The sequence below is a fragment of the Leucopleurus acutus genome (assembly GCF_964270905.1).
Source record: "Leucopleurus acutus genome assembly, chromosome: 1".
Lineage (NCBI taxonomy): Eukaryota > Metazoa > Chordata > Mammalia > Artiodactyla > Delphinidae > Leucopleurus > Leucopleurus acutus.
The window spans coordinates 121,488,789-121,506,257 of record NC_139142.1 but is presented as its reverse complement, the minus strand read 5'-3'; the positions used below and the strand labels follow the sequence as shown (position 1 = coordinate 121,506,257).

Here is a 17,469-nt window from a genome sequence, read left to right as displayed (position 1 = left end):
CTAACTTCGTATGTGGTCAGCAGAACACTTCTGATGTATTTAGCCTAACTCAAAGCTATGCATGTAAACAGAGATAGGCCTCTATCTTAATCACAGTTACAAACACATTTATATACTAAGTTCCTTTCCTTTAAAAAAAAAAAGTTCATGTAAGAAAGCAAGACCACCCAATATGAAAGTCACTAAACCATTTTCAATTGTTACCCACTAAGATCTGCATAAGTCCATTGGTGCAAGTTGCCAGAGGTGCCCATGAGCAAATAAAACAATCGTATATGTTTAAAAATCCAAGACAAATACGTAGTGCTAAAAAAGAATAACAATTAAATTATTAGTTGTGTGGTTAACGGAAATGAACAACCTTTGATAAAATGGTCCCAATGGAGAAGGAGAAGAGCTTTTGTTTTGAAATTGCCACCATGGTGAAATTGCCACTTCCTCTTCTTGTGGAAGTTTATCTTCGGTCTCCTTCAACTCGCTTTTTACGAACTAGGTGAGAAAGAAAGGTTTAAAAAGACAAAATGAAGGCATATTCCTTAAACTTCAGACAAACAACAATAATCACACAGAATAGCAATCTCACACACTTGAGAACACAGTTATCAAAAATTTCAACATTTAATTACCCGTGGCAATAAATGGAAATGACAGACTAGTCCAGGGCCTTTTGTAATTTACTTTTAAATAAAGCTAAGTCTGATAGTTGGGGACTTGAATGTTAGAGCTCTCCCATTTCTATGGAGTAGAAGGTCCAGAACAAACCCACGAAACAATGAACTTCTAAATATTTTCATGTTTACTTATCCACAACACATCTTCTCAGCTTCTGTGTAACTCAGTCACCAACCGGCTATAACTAACTCCCCAGGATGACACATTCACAATTCTGATTTTGGATTGAAAACCAAGAGGAGCTGCAAACAGAAATTTAAAGTTTCTACATCTGTTTTAAATGGAAACTTCGAAGTATCAACCTCCAAGGAAGGTAGGATTCAGATGGCTAGCAAACTCAAGAGATTAAGCATCCTTTAATCTGGTACTTAGTATCAAAGAAGCTGCCCTGACTGCCTTCCCAGTTTCTGCAACCCTCTTCTTCCCCCTTTCACCTCCCCACCTGCAGGCTCCTCTGGTGGATAGGAAGAGGGCTGCTCCAATCTTCCTGGATTTGGCAAAAAAAAAAAAAAGGTGCCCTGGCTGTGGCCCTGCCTCAACTTCCCACTTTAAATAGCCCAGCCTGCTCCTGCTCGGCTGCAGAAAATTCAACAAAAACTGTTGTCCACAGCTGCCGCTCCTGGTCTCAGGACTGCCTCTCCATTTCCTTCAGACCTCTTGTTTTGCCTTTTTTCTTTGCTCTCCGTGTTGTTCAGATGAGGACCCATGTGTTTTCCCAGGAATCTTCCAACTGCTGCTCTAATCATTCCCCAAAGCCCTGTTTGCTGGGCTGCCCCCCTGAGCCTCACTCTTTGCACCTTGGAGGCAAGCATTGTCATATGCCTGGCCAGCCTCTGGGTGCCATACACTGCACCTTTGCTGGGCCTCAGGGTCTTGGGCAGCAAACTGGACACTAACATGTACCTGTCCCCTTCCGGTTCTAACCCTTAACTTCCATCTTGTCCACCATCTGAACCCTCTCCATGGCCAGCACTATACTTGGTGGGACACCTTGTCCAGTTTCCCTGTCCAAGGTCTGGCATTCTGTCCCTGAACCTCAAACTGGGGACTGAGCTCTGTTATTGGCAGACTGCTTGCCAACTGGACTATCTGCACCTGGATGGTCTTGCTCCACACTGCTTCAGGAGGCTGGGATGTCCCCAGAACAAGCCTTCCCAGTCAGTCCCATCTTCTTTGCTGTGGTTGACCAGGACATGCCCCATCTCATTCTAACAGAAGTCCTCAGCAAAGAGTGGGTAGCAGGAAAGATTAAACAGAGGCTAACTGAAAAAGCTACTTCTGAGCTTAACCTTTAAAAAACATAGCTCTGTTAGGTCATTTCACATGTAAATCACCAACAACCATATTTAAACCCAAGTACAAAAGCACAGTCAGGAGTCAAACATAAGTGAATTAGGAATTTCCATGTCACTGTGTCCATCTTGTGGTGTAGATAACAGAGGGTGATTACATGTAAGAAGTAAAGGAGAAGTAAATGCACAAAGGAAATCAAGCAAAAATCAAAGCCTGTCTGGAAAAAAAAAGAACAAACAGTTCCTCTTGAAAGAATGCTACAATAAAACTTAAACACTGTGAAGATGATGAGGATTCCTATGACCATGTAATAATGTGCTTCTGATGAAGGGCTGACACCAAAGGCCAGTGGAAAGGTATCTGTGAGATGTTATATCTGAAGTGGAGAAATGAATGGTCATCCTGCTCTTCTAATTGCTAACAGCACATATTGTGGCTGCATTACCCAGGTCATTATTCTTTGTGATGGCAGCTGCCACTCTTGTTCGTGGTCCTTGCTTGGTAAACTGATATCCAAACTTGAGGATCCTTGAATTCTCCTCGAGCATCTGGGCAATTTCCATCTCTACGGCTGTTCCCAACTGCTGTCTCTGATTGCACGTGTGGACACATACAGAGAATGGCCAAGAAGGAAGAGCAAACAGTTACTCGCATGGGAAAGATGCATGGCTATTTGTTGGACAAAAAGGCAAAAGTCTCAAATTGAAAGGGACAAAATCACTTGAGGTGTTTTCTCTCATACAGTTATTTGAGACCTGTTCCTTGTGGAGAAGCAAAATCCAACAGACAGCTGAATCTGCTGGCGTGTTAAACTGAAAAGACTAAGCAAATTATTTATGAAGGAAAAGGCAATTCCAGATGTAAAATTAAAGCAAAACTAATACTTGGTGTTTCCAATTACCCCAGTATCTGCTGTTTGAACAAAGGGTATTATTTTTTAATAGTGACACTGTCTTATAACAATCAATCCAATTACAGAATTTTCTATTCTGGGGTCCATATCCAAAAATAACTGAAGATGGGCCATTCTCTCCCAACAGTCTCACTAGGAGATCCTCAAGAGGCTTTATTAAAGTGGTTTGAACTGTAGCTAGTTGAATTATCGAACACTGAAGGGGTTATTGGACTACAGGAAAATCCCCTAAGTTTTTTGAGTTGGCGGAAAGAGGTTTTATGTCTGTTTGCTTTTTAAGTTGAGACACAGAATAATAATTTAAAAAGTAGAGTTAAAAATGGGGCATGTACATTTAGGATTTTACAGTTAAATTTAAGGAACATAGTATATTGTTTCATACTATATTCATTAATTTTTTTAGAAAGTACAAAGAAAAGACAAACAAAAAAAGTATATAAAATATAAAAGCTCCCTTTCCCCAGTATTCCCATTCCCCATACAGAAAGCCAGTTCGGCATGTAGTCTTTGAAACATTTTCTGTGCATTCATATGTCTACATAATCACATGTACATCTACGCTCTTTTTCACATAAATGGGTCACACTAGCATATTGTTCTGAAACATGTTTTTATTCTTCATTTAACATTAAGAACATCTTTTCATGAAGGTAAGTATGTTTCCCTCATCCTTGTAAACAATTGTGCAGCATTGTATTGTAGTAAGTGATCATAATTTATTTAGCTTTGCTCTACTGACTGCTACATTCCTTTCCATTCTTATTCCAAACTATGCTATGGTGAACTTCCCTTGCACACAAAGTACGTCCTGGGGCATTTCTGCCAGTGTGCCTGTAGGGCAAATTATAGCTGGGCCCAAGAGTAAGCATGTTACAAATTTTGATAAATTACTGACTTACCCTCAAAGGTTGTGACAATTTTTACTCCTGCTGATAGTGTTGGAGAGCTAGTGTTCCCTACTTTAGCCAACATGGGATATTATGAATCTTTTTCACCTTTTTCAATCTAAGGGGTAAAAATTTATTTCACTTGTATTTATTTAATTAATTTGCATTTCTCAAATTATGACCAAGAACAATTAATTTTCTTTTGCATTTGTATTTCTTTGTTTGGAAACTACCAACCTCTATCATTTGTATATTTTTCTACCGGCTTGTGGTTCCTGTTTTTAAAATTTATATATTAGGAAATTAGCCCTTTGTCAAACATGCTAAAAAAACTTTGCTCAGTTTGTCTTTTGACTTTCTGATTAAGACCTTTTTTCATTTTCATACAGTCAAATTTATTAGTCTCTTAGATTTTATGTCATGTTGAGGAAGCCTCTCTACTTCTCATTTCTTCCATTTGTTTTACGATTTCTTATATTTTAGTATTTAAATCTTCATTTTACCTGGAATGAATTCTAGTAGAAGAATTAAGATACAGCCCCAACCTAATTTTGTTTCAAAATGCTAGTGAGTCACAACATTGTAAATCAACTATTCGCCAATAGAAATTTTTAAAAAAATGCTAGTGAGTAGACCCACCATCTTTTACTTCATTCTTTCCTCGCTGAGCTGAAATACTACCTTGCTGCAAAATTCTCAGGTGTACTTGGGTGTGTTTCTGGACCCTATAGCTTTGCCAAGTCTATGTCTGTGCCTGAATCATGCAATTTTGGTTAAATATATTAAATATATATATACACACACCTTTTAAATATATTAAAATGTGTAATACATTAAAAGATATATTGAAATATATATATCTTTTAAATTTGGAAAATTTAAGTATTGGGCAGATGAAGAAGAAAAGTTAATGGAGGAATTTTTGTGTTCTAGGCAAGTTCTAAGGTTTAACTCTGTTCCTCTTCTTTCTTTTCATCCAGCAACCTGTCAAACGAGTCTCTCCCCAAGAAATGAACAAAATGTGACATTTCAAGTCAGAAAATAACAATTTTGGGTATCCAAAGTATAGAGGTTACTGTTCTCAGCAGTGTAGGGCCATGGGAGCGAGAGGCAGCAAAAAGGTAAGTGATACTGACCTCAAAGTTTCATGAGCAACTTTAGTTCATGACACACTTTCAAACAACAGGGCTGTATTAGAGATTGAGACTTGAGCTAAGGTCGGGGCTGCCATAGTTATGGCTTACGCCCCCGGGGTGGGCCAAAGGTGCTATCCAAGGGCAGAAGGAGCTCAAGATGGATGTAGCTGACTGAGGGGGATGACATAACACCCCTCTATTTCCCCTCACAAATCTTAGGCATTTGGAGTCTTAGATTTGGGTAATATACAGCTTGAGCATGCTGTGGTGATAAAAGGATATAAGAGCCAAAGAAAATTATATTGGGAGGAGGGCATATAAACGAAGGGGAGAAAGTAATATAGCATGGAGCATCTTTCTTTCTTAGCCTGAGTCTTTTTTTTTTTTTTGATTTGAGATCTTTTGTGTTGTATAAACCCAGGGCAACAAATGGGCACCAAAATCCCTTATAATTTGGATGTTTCTCTTTTTAATTTTAGGTCACTAAATACAAAGAAAAAGAAACAAAAGTTAAGCACATAGTCCTTCAGATCACCTTTTTTGTGACCTTTTTTCTCTACTCAAATTTATTTAGCAGTTACCCATTTCAATAATATGCATCATTGATTGCTCTTCTCACAGGGGCACCTGATTAAATCATCACTTGTTTACCTGGAGCTTAGTTATGGCAGCTCACGCCAGTGCTGGATTCTCAGCAGGCCTTCATTTTGGTGCAGCTGCCTGCTGCAATGATGCTAAATTGGTCTCAGCTGCTGGCCCTTCCTGAGGAAACTGTCTTAGAGATTATTTTATTTCAAACCCTTCACTGTACAGATAAGGAAACTGAGCTCTACTTCTAACAGTCTATGAGTCAATGAAGAAAATATGGATGGAAGAGAAGTTTTGTTTGTTTGTTTGTTTTGTTTTTTGGGGTTTTTTTTGCGGTACACGGGCCTCTCATCGCTGTGGCCTCTCCCCCTGCGGAGCACAGGCTCTGGACGCGCAGGCCCAGCGGCCATGCCCCACAGGCCCAGCCGCTCCACGGCATATGGGATCTTCCCAGACCGGGGCACGAACCCGTGTTCCCTGCATCGGCAGGCAGACCCTCAACTACTGCGCCACCAGGGAAGCCCGGAAGAGAAGTTTTGAGTCTGAATTTCCTTTATTGGAATAAAGCAAATAATTTTTCCAGTTGCTTTAGAACTTAACACTCTTTCTTATCATAAGTAAAGAGAAGCCATTTCAGAGGCATATTGCGAGTTGAAAAATTACACCAATCCACCCCTAGATGACTGAGGACGGGAGATGAGGTTTGATCCTTCAGAGGGATTTAAGAGAGCAGATTTTATATTTCAGGGTCTTCTTCACATGCATTCTAAAAAGCTACTCTATTCTAAATTTTCAGGATTTCAGCTCATTTAATAGGTATAAGGTTGCTAGATTTAGTAAATAAAAATACAGGACACACAATTAAATTTGAATTTCAATAAATAACAAATAATTTTTTAGTATAAGTATGTCACAAATATTTCATGGGACATACTTGTACTAAAAATAATTCACTGTTTATCTGAAATTCAAATTTAACTGTATTTTATCTGGCAACCCTAACTAGGTAGTATCTTACAAGGAACTGGTAACGAATTACCTGGAACATTATTTCAGATATGGGGTTTCACAATGGCCTGAACCAACACAGAAAGTTAAACATACTTTGGAATGAGGTATCCAATTCTGTCTTAGCACTCCCGGAAATATTTACGAAGAGTCCTCATAACTTCCTCCTGACACTAGCCTATTTGATATATATCCCTGAGCTATCATTTCTTTTCATTCACTTAATATTTCCCTCTCTTGTTTTCCTACTCTCCCACTCCCTAATTTACTAGCAGCTGGACACATTAGGATACACAGGAGCAAGCTTCCTAAGTGTGTACAGCCACGTTTGCACATTCCCAGGGATTCACTCCACATCTCTGCAAGGGAAAGCTGTTTTGATAATGCATCCCTTCTAGGGAGGGTGAGAATGAGGGAGTACCTGTCTCCTGGTGGGGTTCCCCTGCTCCCCCGGCAACAAGGCTCAGGAGGAGTCTAGGGACAGAGGACCTGCACTGAAACAGCCCACTTGTTTTGGTTAGAAAAAAAAAAGGAGAATAGAGGGCTTCCCTGGTGGCGCAATGGTTGAGAGTCCGCCTGCCAATGCAGGGGACACGGGTTCGTGCCCTGGTCCGGGAAGATCCCACATGCCGCAGAGCGGCTGGGCCCGTGAGCCATGGCTGCTGAGCCTGGGCGTCCGGAGCCTGTGCTCCGCAACGGGAGAGGCCACAACAGTGAGAGGCCCGCGTACCGCAGAAAAAAAAAAAAGGAGAGTAGAACTATTCATGTGATCTGCTGGGGGTCTCCAGGCTTAGGCAATAGTCTTGGGTGGGACCCTGGGGCTTCATTACATCTTGGAGGGTCTAGACCAGGGATTTTCCTAGACATGCAGGGGTCACTCACTTCCCCTACTGCCCATCCCGTCACCCCACAGGGGAATGCTCACAGCACAAGTCTCCTTGCTTTCTCCTCTTTCTGGTCCATTCCAAGGCCCTTTATTCCAACTATACAGTGTCTAGACCTCGCAGATTCACTGAATCCCACTGCAGACACGTCCCTGTAGCCAAAGGGGAAGGGCACAGCATCATGCTGAGAACTGAGAGTTGCTGTCTGAGAGCAGCAACCAGCTGAAACCAGTAGAGCGACTACAGCAACACTGTAGGCTGATGCTGGGAAAAAGAGGTCTTCGGGGTTACAGGAGGGGGTGGCTCCAGGGAAAAGCGGCAACACTGTAGGCTGATGCTGGGAAAAAGAGGTCTTCGGGGTTACAGGAGGGGGTGGCTCCAGGGAAAAGCGGCTTGCTTTGGCTGTTGGTGGGACCTGGAGCAATGCTGCAGCAGAGCCGGGATTGTGATCACACTGTGGGTGTGGCCTACTACTCTAAGCCAGGCCATCTACTAGAACCCCGAGTCCCTGAAACAAGGCTCTGTGTCCAGCACCAGACAGCAGGAGCTTGGTTCTGGCAGCCTCCAACCAAGGACAAGGAGTCTGTTTCTGGGTGTGGCCATTCTGCTTTTCTCATAGTCCCAGTGAGAGGCAAGAGCAAGGCTGGGGCAGGACTGCGCTGAAGTTCCTGCTAAGAGGCAAGGATGATGAAGGCTGAACAAAGCAGCTGTCAACACCTCTGCCCCCATCTCTTTTTCCTCCTCTGGTTCCTGACTAGCGCAGGGCTGGGGAGAGCTTTCTGTCTCAGGCTTCCCCACTGTGCACCGTTTAATCATTAACATGCTCTCCCACACACCCTCCACACGCCGGAAGCTGTCAAAATTTACCAGAAAGCCAGAACATCAAGTTAAGTCACAGAACGTTGTCTTTTAACTCCCTCCATTGTGGTATTCCTCCCTTTCACATGTACCCTGTGCATTAACTCACCTGGTTGTCGATCTTGATCTCTGTCAAGGTGTCATTTTCTTTGAGTGCCTCTACAAGGGCCAGGATCCCAGTACCAGTGATAAAATTGGATTCTATGTTTAGACTTTTCAAGGTCTTATTTACTTTTAGCATATCTGCAAAAGCCTTATTATGTGAAAAAGAAAATAACCATTAGGGTTTCTGAAGATTTATTTACTAAGCTTCCCACCCTCACATTAAATACATATTTTCAGACTTTCACCTCCAAGTAACAAAGATAATAATTAAAAAATGCAATAAAGATAGTTCAGTTCAGCAGTCCAGGCTTATGAATTAACAACTTTGTTTTATTAAGTAAGGACATTAAAAAAAACCTCACTACCATCTGTTATCACTGTCAATTTTTTTTTGAGAAAAGGCATTTTAACATTAGGAAAAGTGTAGAAAGGACATAATCTCAGAATTATTTCATTTTTTCCCTTTTACTATGAATGGATAAAAAATTTTTATCATTGACTAGCATTTGGGCACTACTTCAGGTGGTCACAAATCAGGATTTTTCAAAGATAACTTTTGGAACAAAATCAACACTCAGAGTGGTAGAACCGCTGAAGACTCGTCCCAGTTCAAGACAGCAGACTGCACACATGAACCTGTCTGCTCCCTTTATTCCCAAAGTTTCCCACTGTCATGAAGAAAAGATATAATTTTTAAGTGGCTGTAACTCTCACAGTGCAAGAAAACAAAAAAAAAAGGGCCATTATCTTGAAGAATTGCTAAAACACAGAAAACAGAAAGATTGGTGGAGAAATTAGCATAAAATTGCCTGAGATGCCAGAGGTAAGAGCTGATTAGGGCGCCTCATTAAAGAGCTGCCTTAGGAACAGGTGGATCAGCTAGAGCAGGTGGCCAGCACACCATCCCTCCCTGTCGCTTCCCTGAAAAAGAGCAACTGCCTGCATAACCATCAGTGAGACATCTCCCAGGAAGAGGCTCTAGTGAAGGTGCTAGGTCCCAAGAGAGAAGCAGTGCAGAAACTGAGGCACCTCCAGATCTTCCACCAGATACTGTGTCGGAGAAGGGAGAGGAGAGGCGGCCATTGCCCAGGAAGGAAATATACTGAAATGTACCCCTTGCAGAGTGAAGCCCTACAACCTGGAGCACTTGCAGAGTACTCCCTGGTTGCCTGCCAGCTTCTCATGCACACACTGCAGAGAAGTCCACCTATCAATTCACCTGCCTGCTTATAAAAGCACTCACTCATTCATTCATTCATTCAACCAGGAAAGACTATTTATCAGGCTTCTACTGTGTGCAAGCAGTAGAGAAAACAAAAATCCCTGTTCTAGGGAGCTTATATTTGAGTAGGAGGGGCAGAGTCAATAATTAATAAATAAAATATATGGCCTGTCAGTTGGTAACAAATAGAGAAACATAAAGGGGCTTCCCTTATAAGGGAGAGAGCTGTTGGTGAACCAGATTGACATAACAGGAGAGGAAATAGTCCTAGTTTACACAAATCAGTTTTGTTCTCTAACTGAAAATATGACCAGGCAACCAATGACTACTAGACATATTAGGAAAACCAACACCATGAAAGAGAAAAGCCAAATTGACCAAAAAGGAGAACATGCCATACAGGGAACAGAGATTATTCAGAAAACATAAATATGTAAAACTTCTAATTGCTATAGTCTCTCTCCACCCTGCCCTACTTCAAAAAAAAAGAAAAGGAGAAAGAAAAAACATTGTAGTCATAAAATAAATAAATGGGGCTTCCCTGGTAGCGCAGTGGTTGAGAGTCCGCCTGCCGATGCAGGGGACACGGGTTTGTGCCCCGGTCCGGGAAGATCCCACATGCCGCGGAGCGGCTGGGCCCGTAAGCCATGGCCACTGAGCCTGCGCGTCCAGAGCCTGTGCTCCGCAACGGGAGAGGCCACAACAGCGAGAGGCCCGCGTACCGCAAAAAAACAAAACAAAACAAAACAAAAAAAATGTAGAGTAAAAGACAAAGAGAAAATACAGGAGAAATGTTAGGAGGTGCGGAGGGAAAGATCCAGAAGCTCAACATTCATCTTATTGGAGTTTCAGAAGGACCATAAAAAAAAAAAGACAACAGAAAGGAAGAAACTATAAAATAATAGGGAAAAATTTCCCAGAGTTGAAGAAAGCTTCAAGTTTTTATCTGAAGGAAACTGCTGGGTGCTCAGCAGACTAAATAAAAGACTATGTGGGCACATACAGATGAAATTTCAGAACTCCAGGAGAAAAGAGAGAGTCCTGAAAGTTTTTCGCAAGAAGAATTTACTCACAAAGGAACAAGAATCAGGCTGCCATTAGTCACCAGATTTTAAGGCCCATGAGAACAGAGATTCATATATTTATACAGCCAGATAATTGTAAATGCTGGTGATGTTTTAATGTTTTTGGAGTCAATCTATATACATAACAGAATATAATGACATAAAATGTATAAAGCTCAAATGCGTGAAATGATAGAATAACTACAATTCAGAGGTAGAAAGGAAGGAGGAATAGAAGGTAGAGTGGGTACAGAACTGCCCTCATCTTTTCTAATGGAGAATCAAAAATTGTCTAAGATAATTGATCAAAAATATAAGTGCAGGGCTTCCCTGGTGGCGCAGTGGTTGAGACTCCGCCTGCCGATGCAGGGGACATGGGTTCGTGCCCCAGTCGTGGAAGATCCCACATGCCACGGAGCGGCTGGGCCCGTGAGCCATGTCCAATGGGCCTGCGCTCCGCAATGGGAGAGGCCACAACAGTGAGAGGCCAGCGTACCAAAAAATAAAAAATAAATAAGTGCATGTATATTAGTGCTTTTCTACCCTGGTTGCATATTAGAATGACCTGGAAGCTTTAAAAAATATAGCAGTGCTTGGGCCCCACCCCAGAAGAATTAAATCAGAATCTCAGGCTGTGGCCTGGACAATTGCTTTTTTTGTTTGCTTTGTTTTTTGTTATTGAAGTGTAGTTGATTTACAACTGCATTTTTGAAAAGCTCTCCAGGTAACTAATGTTCAGCAAGGATTGAAAACCACTTTAATTAAAGTCATACAATGAGAAGAATGAAAAATAAACTGCTAACAGTGATTGCTCTGGGGAGTAGAACGAGGAACTTCTGAACTATTTTAACTGCTTTTATGGCAGAAAAGACAAGAAGAAGGAATCCAACTTGGGACAAGAACAGGGTTTCCAATCTCGGGTCTATTGACATGAAGCTGGATAATTCTTTGTTGTGGGAGGTTGTCCCGTGTATCGTAGGAGGTTTAGCAGTCTCAGAGACCCACGAAATGCCAACAGTACCCCTCCCAGTCATGACAACCCAAAATATCTCCAGACACTGCCAAATGTTCCTAGAGGGCACAATCACCCTGAGTTGACAATCACTGGACTAGAAGAACAATCCTGTGTATTAGTCAAGCAGCTGCTTGAACTACCAGGAAGCTCAAGGATTTGGACTGATGCTATTGTACGCCATGTAAATTAAAGTGCATTTATTCAGTGCTAGGTCTTTAGTTAGAATTAAGTGTATGCATTTTAATTAGAGCCCCAGAAGGGAATGCATCAAGCCTTTCCTTATGGACGCTGCAAGCTTTGGGATTTACTCCTATCACTAGAATAACAAAATGTCAGAGCAATTAGGCCTTTGTAAAAAAGTTGCAGGACCTCCTGGCAAGTAGCCATGATCCTGCCAATTTCTTTTAAACTTGAGAAAACACTTTTCACATACTGAACAAAACAGAGAAGAGAGATCCAGTCAAACATAACCCTGGGCTGTAGGCCCAGGTTCACCACAGTTCAGCAAATATTTGAGCATCTACTACATGTGCTGGGGATAATAACATTAGTAAAACGAAGACTAGATTTCTTAAAGGTTACATAAATAATTAGAGTAGAAATACATTTTTAAAGAGAAGGTTTTGCTTTCAGTACTTTATAGAATTGCCCGGAAAAGCAGTTTCATGCACTGTCCAAACCTGTACTATTCCAGTGGTAGCCACAGGACACAGGTGGCTATGAAGCCCTTAAATAGCACCTGTTCTGAATCAAGATGTGCTTGAATTTTAAATGTTTTTAAATGTAAAACATGCATTGGATTTCAAAGATGTAGTATGGAAAAAATACTGTAAAAGACCTCATTACATCTTCACATTTTGAAATGATGATATTTTGGAGATGGTGGTTTGAATAAAATACATTATTGAGTTTAATTTCACCATTTTTTTTTAATGTGGTTACTGGAAAATTTAGTTACACATGTGGCTTACATCTGTGGTTCTCATTTTATTCCTATTGGACAGTGCTGTCCGAAACTTCTGATTTTTATGTGGCATACCTGTTAATAATATGTAGTAGCATTTTTTTTACATATTTGGGCCTTTTCTCTACATCGGCATTCATTACTATGGCAAGTTTCATTAATACTCCCTGCTGTAGGTGTGGTTATATGGAAGTGCTTGGAGCATGGCAAACTGAATTTGATTACAGGTCACTTAAGTTTGCTTCCTGGCTTGGCCACATGCTGCGTAATCTTAGTTAAATTACTCAAACTCTGAGCCTTAGTTGCCACATCTGTAAAATGGAGATAATGTCATCTCACATACACACAGCTGGCCTATATTCACAATAATCCCACAAGTACTTTGCTGAATCTGTTTCTGAACCTTACATAGAAAAGTCTTGAAGTTCTTGCTTTAATGCTGATTGTAATTCTCAACAGCAAGTTGTTCAGCCATAATAACAGTCTGAATATCTCTGTTGCCTGTGGGGTAATCAACCAAATTACAACCTATAGAAAAGTTCTTTCCTGACTATAGCATAGCTGAAAGGGGAACCACCTGGGGTCAGCCAGGTGAGGGCTGGACCATGTGAAGCCATCCAGGCATAAGGCTGAAGGAGGCTTTTCTTTTCACACCCTCAAGGGTAACAGTTTTTCCTTGAAGTTGTATGGTTTGCTTGTCACATGACATACATACAATACATAGTTGTTGGATTAAAAACAGTAACAAAGAGATTATTATATTTGAAATTTATTTAGTCCATTTAGCAAGTTATCTATTTGACTTAGAGTAGAAGTTAGACTGCTTACTAGTAGTGCTGACAATGAACTATACACTATTTGCATCCCTGCCATTTTACTGTAAATAATATATTAAACAGAAATGACAAAAATCATTTCTTTATTTATCCCTTTAGTTACTTACTTACAAAATGTATTGTGAATATTTTTGCTTTATTGAAAACAAACCTACTAAAGGGCAGAGATTATACACAAAATCATACACAGATAAGAACCCTTAAATTGCTAACTTCACCTTAGCAATAATCTAGTTCTGCTTTTTCTATTTTAATGATAGGTTTCAAATTCAAAACTGCTTTCAACCTACAAATTTAGATATGTAAGAATTACTGGTGAAAACATCAGTTCTGTAGCTTAGCCCCTCTTTTACATGAGTGCTTAATTCAAATTTGCTATAGTCATCATGGAAATATTGTCTAATGCTGAGAGGTTGGAGGGCAGGTTCATTCATTCATTTAACAAGTATTTTTCAAATATCTACTCTGTGCCAACACTGTGATGGGTAGTCATTACTTTCATGTTGTCCGTTTTTAATGCTATTTTTTTTTAACTTATTTTTGGCTGTGTTGTGTCTTCATTGCAGCACACGGGCTTTTCTCTAGTTGCGGCGAGCAGGGGCTACTCTTTGTTGCGGTGCACGGGCTTCTCATTGCGGTGGCTTCTCTTGCTGCGAAGCGTCGGCTCTAGGCGCGCAGGTTTCAGTAGATGTGGCACGCGGGCTCAGTAGTTGTGGCTCGCGGGCTCTAGAGCACAGGCTCAGTAGTTGTTGCACACAGGGTTAGTTGCTCCACAGCATATGGGATCTTCCCGGACCAGGGATCGAACCTGTGTCCCCTGCGTTGGCAGGCGGATTCTTAACCACTGCGCCACCAGGGAAGTCCCTAACGCTCTTTTAGATCTTCCAAAAGACATGTTACTTTAAATCGCATCATCAAGTCAAGAAAACTTTCGTTTTTCTAGCTTAATTCAAGTGCTGAGAATCAGATGCTGTAGAACCACTGATGTAGCCTGATGCTCAGGCTTCTGACAACTGCCATAGTTTAGCAAACGTATGACAGTGAGGCACAGTATGTAAATATAGCATAGCTTGGTGGTTAGGCATCCTGGTTGTGGAACAAGAAAGACCTGGTGGTGAATCCTGGCTCTGCCACTTGCTGGTTGTGTTACTTTGGAAAAGTTACTTAACCTTTCTGAGCCTCAAATTGCTCATCTATTAGAGTGGGAACTAATAATAGTATACACCTCACTGTATTATAGTGAGGATTAGGTGAGATGACGTGAGTAAAGCACAGAGATCAGCAGTGGCATTTACTAATTGTTCAAGAAATGTGAGCTATTAATAGGAGGGTTAACGCTGATAATGGAAATGGCAGTAGTATTTCCTTGGGTTCAGGGGCTTCCTTATTTACCTGAATTAACTGAAGTGCATAGAAGGAATAGAGCTTTTGGTTGTTTTTTATTTCTTTCATATTCTGGTTAACAGTATCAAACAAAAATTGTTTCAAGATTTGGTTGTTTAAAATATTTTTGAGACACATTAATCCATTTCATTTTTTTAACATCTTTATTGGAGTATAATTGCTTTACAATGGTGTGTTAGTTTCTGCTTTACAACAAAATGAATCAGTTATATATATACATATGTTCCCATATCTCTTCCCTCTTGCATCTCCCTCCCTCCCACCCTCCCTATCCCACCCCTCCAGGCGGTCACAAAGCACCGAGCTGATCTCCCTGTGCTATGCGGCTGCTTCCCACTAGCTATCTACCTTACGTTTGTTAGTGTATATATGTCCATGCCTCTCTCTCGCTTTGTCACACCTTACCCTTCCCCCTCCCCATATCCTCAAGTCCATCCTCTAGTAGGTCTGTGTCTTTATTCCCATCTTACCCCGAGGTTCTTCATGACCTTTTTTTTCTTAAATTCCATATATATGTGTTAGCATATGGTATTTGTCTTTCTCTTTCTGAGTTACTTCACTCTGTATGACAGACTCTAGGTCCATCCACCTCATTACAAATAGCTCAATTTCATTTCTTTTTATGGCTGAGTAATATTCCATTGTATATATGTGCCACATCTTCTTTATCCATTCATCAGATGATGGGCACTTAGGTTGTTTCCATCTCCGGGCTATTGTAAATAGAGCTGCAATGAACATTTTGGTACATGACTCTTTTTGAATTATGGTTTTCTCAGGGTATATACCCAGTAGTGGGATTGCTGGGTCATATGGTAGTTCTATTTGTAGTTTTTTAAGGAACCTCCATACTGTTCTCCACAGTGGCTGTATCAATTTACATTCCCACCAACAGTGCAAGAGTGTTCCCTTTTCTCCACACCCTCTCCAGCATTTATTGTTTCTAGATTTTTTTTAACATCTTTATTGGGGTATAATTGCTTTACAATGGTGTGTTACTTTCTGCTTTATAACAAAGTGAATCAGTTATACATATACATATGTTCCCATATCTCCTCCCTCTTGCGTCTCCCTCCCTCCCACCCTCTCTATACCACCCTTCCAGGTGGCCACAAAGCACCGAGCTGATAACCCTGTGCTATGCGGCTGCTTCCCACCAGCCATCTACCCCACATTTATTAGTGTATATATGTCCATGCCTCTCTCTCGCTCTGTCACAGCTCACCCTTCCCCCTCCTCATATCCTCAAGTCCATTCTCCAGTAGGTCTGTGTCTTTATTCCTGTCTTACCCCTAGGTTCTTCATGACATTTTTTTCTTAAATTCCATATATATGTGTTAGCATACGGTATTTGTCTTTCTCTTTCTGACTTACTTCTCTCTGTATGACAGACTCTAGGTCTATCCACCTCATTACAAATAGCTCAATTTCGTTTCTTTTTATGGCTGAGTAATATTCCATTGTATATAGGTGCCACGTCTTCTTTATCCATTCATCCGATGATGGGCACTTAGGTTGTTTCCATCTCCGGGCTATTGTAAATAGAGCTGCAATGAACATTTTGGTACATGACTCTTTTTGAATTTTGGTTTTCTCAGGGTATATGCCCAGTAGTGGGATTGCTGGGTCATATGGTAGTTCTATTTGTAGTTTTTTAAGGAACCTCCATACTGTTCTCCATAGTGGCTGAACCAATTCACATTCCCACCAACAGTGCAAGAGTGTTCCCTTTTCTCCACACCCTCTCCAGCATTTACTGTTTGTAGATTTTTTGATGATGGCCATTCTGACTGGTGTGAGATGATATCTCATTGTAGTTTTGATTTGCATTTCTCTAATGATTAATGATGTTGAGCATTCTTTCATGTGTTTGTTGGCAGTCTGTATATCTTCTTTGGAGAAATGTCTATTTAGGTCTTTGCCCATTTTTGGATTGGGTTGTTTTTTTGTTATTGAGCTGCATGAGCTGCTTGTAAATTTTGGAGATTAATCCTTTGTCAGTTGCTTCATTTGCAAATATTTCCTACCATTCTGAGGGTTGTCTTTTAGTCTTGTTTATGGTTTCCTTTGCTGTGCAAAAGCTTTGAAGTTTCATTAGGTCCCATTTGTTTATTTTTGTTTTTATTTCCATTTCTCTAGGAGGTGGGTCAAAAAGGATCTTGCTGTGATTTATGTCATGGAGTGTCCTGCCTATGTTTTCCTCTAAGAGTTTGATAGTTTCTGGCCTTACATTTAGGTCTTTAATCCATTTTGAGCTTATTTTTGTGTATGGTGTTAGGGAGTGATCTAATCTCATACTTTTACATGTACCCGTCCAGTTTTGCCAGCACCACTTATTGAAGAGGCTGTCCTTTCTCCACTGTACATTCCTGCCTCCTTTATCATAGATAAGGTGACCACATGTGCGTGGGTTTATCTCTGGGCTTTCTATCCTGTTCCATTGATCTATCTTTCTGTTTTTGTGTAATCCATTTCAAAGATTAAAATGAAATATATGTTAACATTTTTTATATGGGCCGAGTTCCTGTAGGCTTTGGCAGGGGGGTCTCATAATATCCATTTACTGGGACAGAATGTTACTGTAGATACAAACATTTCAGAAAATTTGTACTAAGCACAA

At 40.7% G+C, this 17,469-nt stretch overlaps 1 protein-coding gene across 1 annotated transcript in view; it reads right to left on the bottom strand.

Annotated features, from left to right (window-relative positions):
- Positions 1-376: 376 nt before the first annotated feature.
- Positions 377-17,469, bottom strand: part of TMOD2 (tropomodulin 2) — a 47,534-nt gene continuing 30,441 nt past the window's right edge. Inside the window, exons 8-10 of the mRNA XM_082841340.1 lie at positions 8,349-8,492; positions 2,411-2,555; positions 377-489 (exon numbers count right to left, since the gene is read on the bottom strand). Coding sequence (XP_082697466.1) covers positions 455-489; positions 2,411-2,555; positions 8,349-8,492 — 324 coding nt within the window. The 3' untranslated portion in view covers positions 377-454. The remainder of the gene's footprint in view (positions 490-2,410; positions 2,556-8,348; positions 8,493-17,469) is intronic.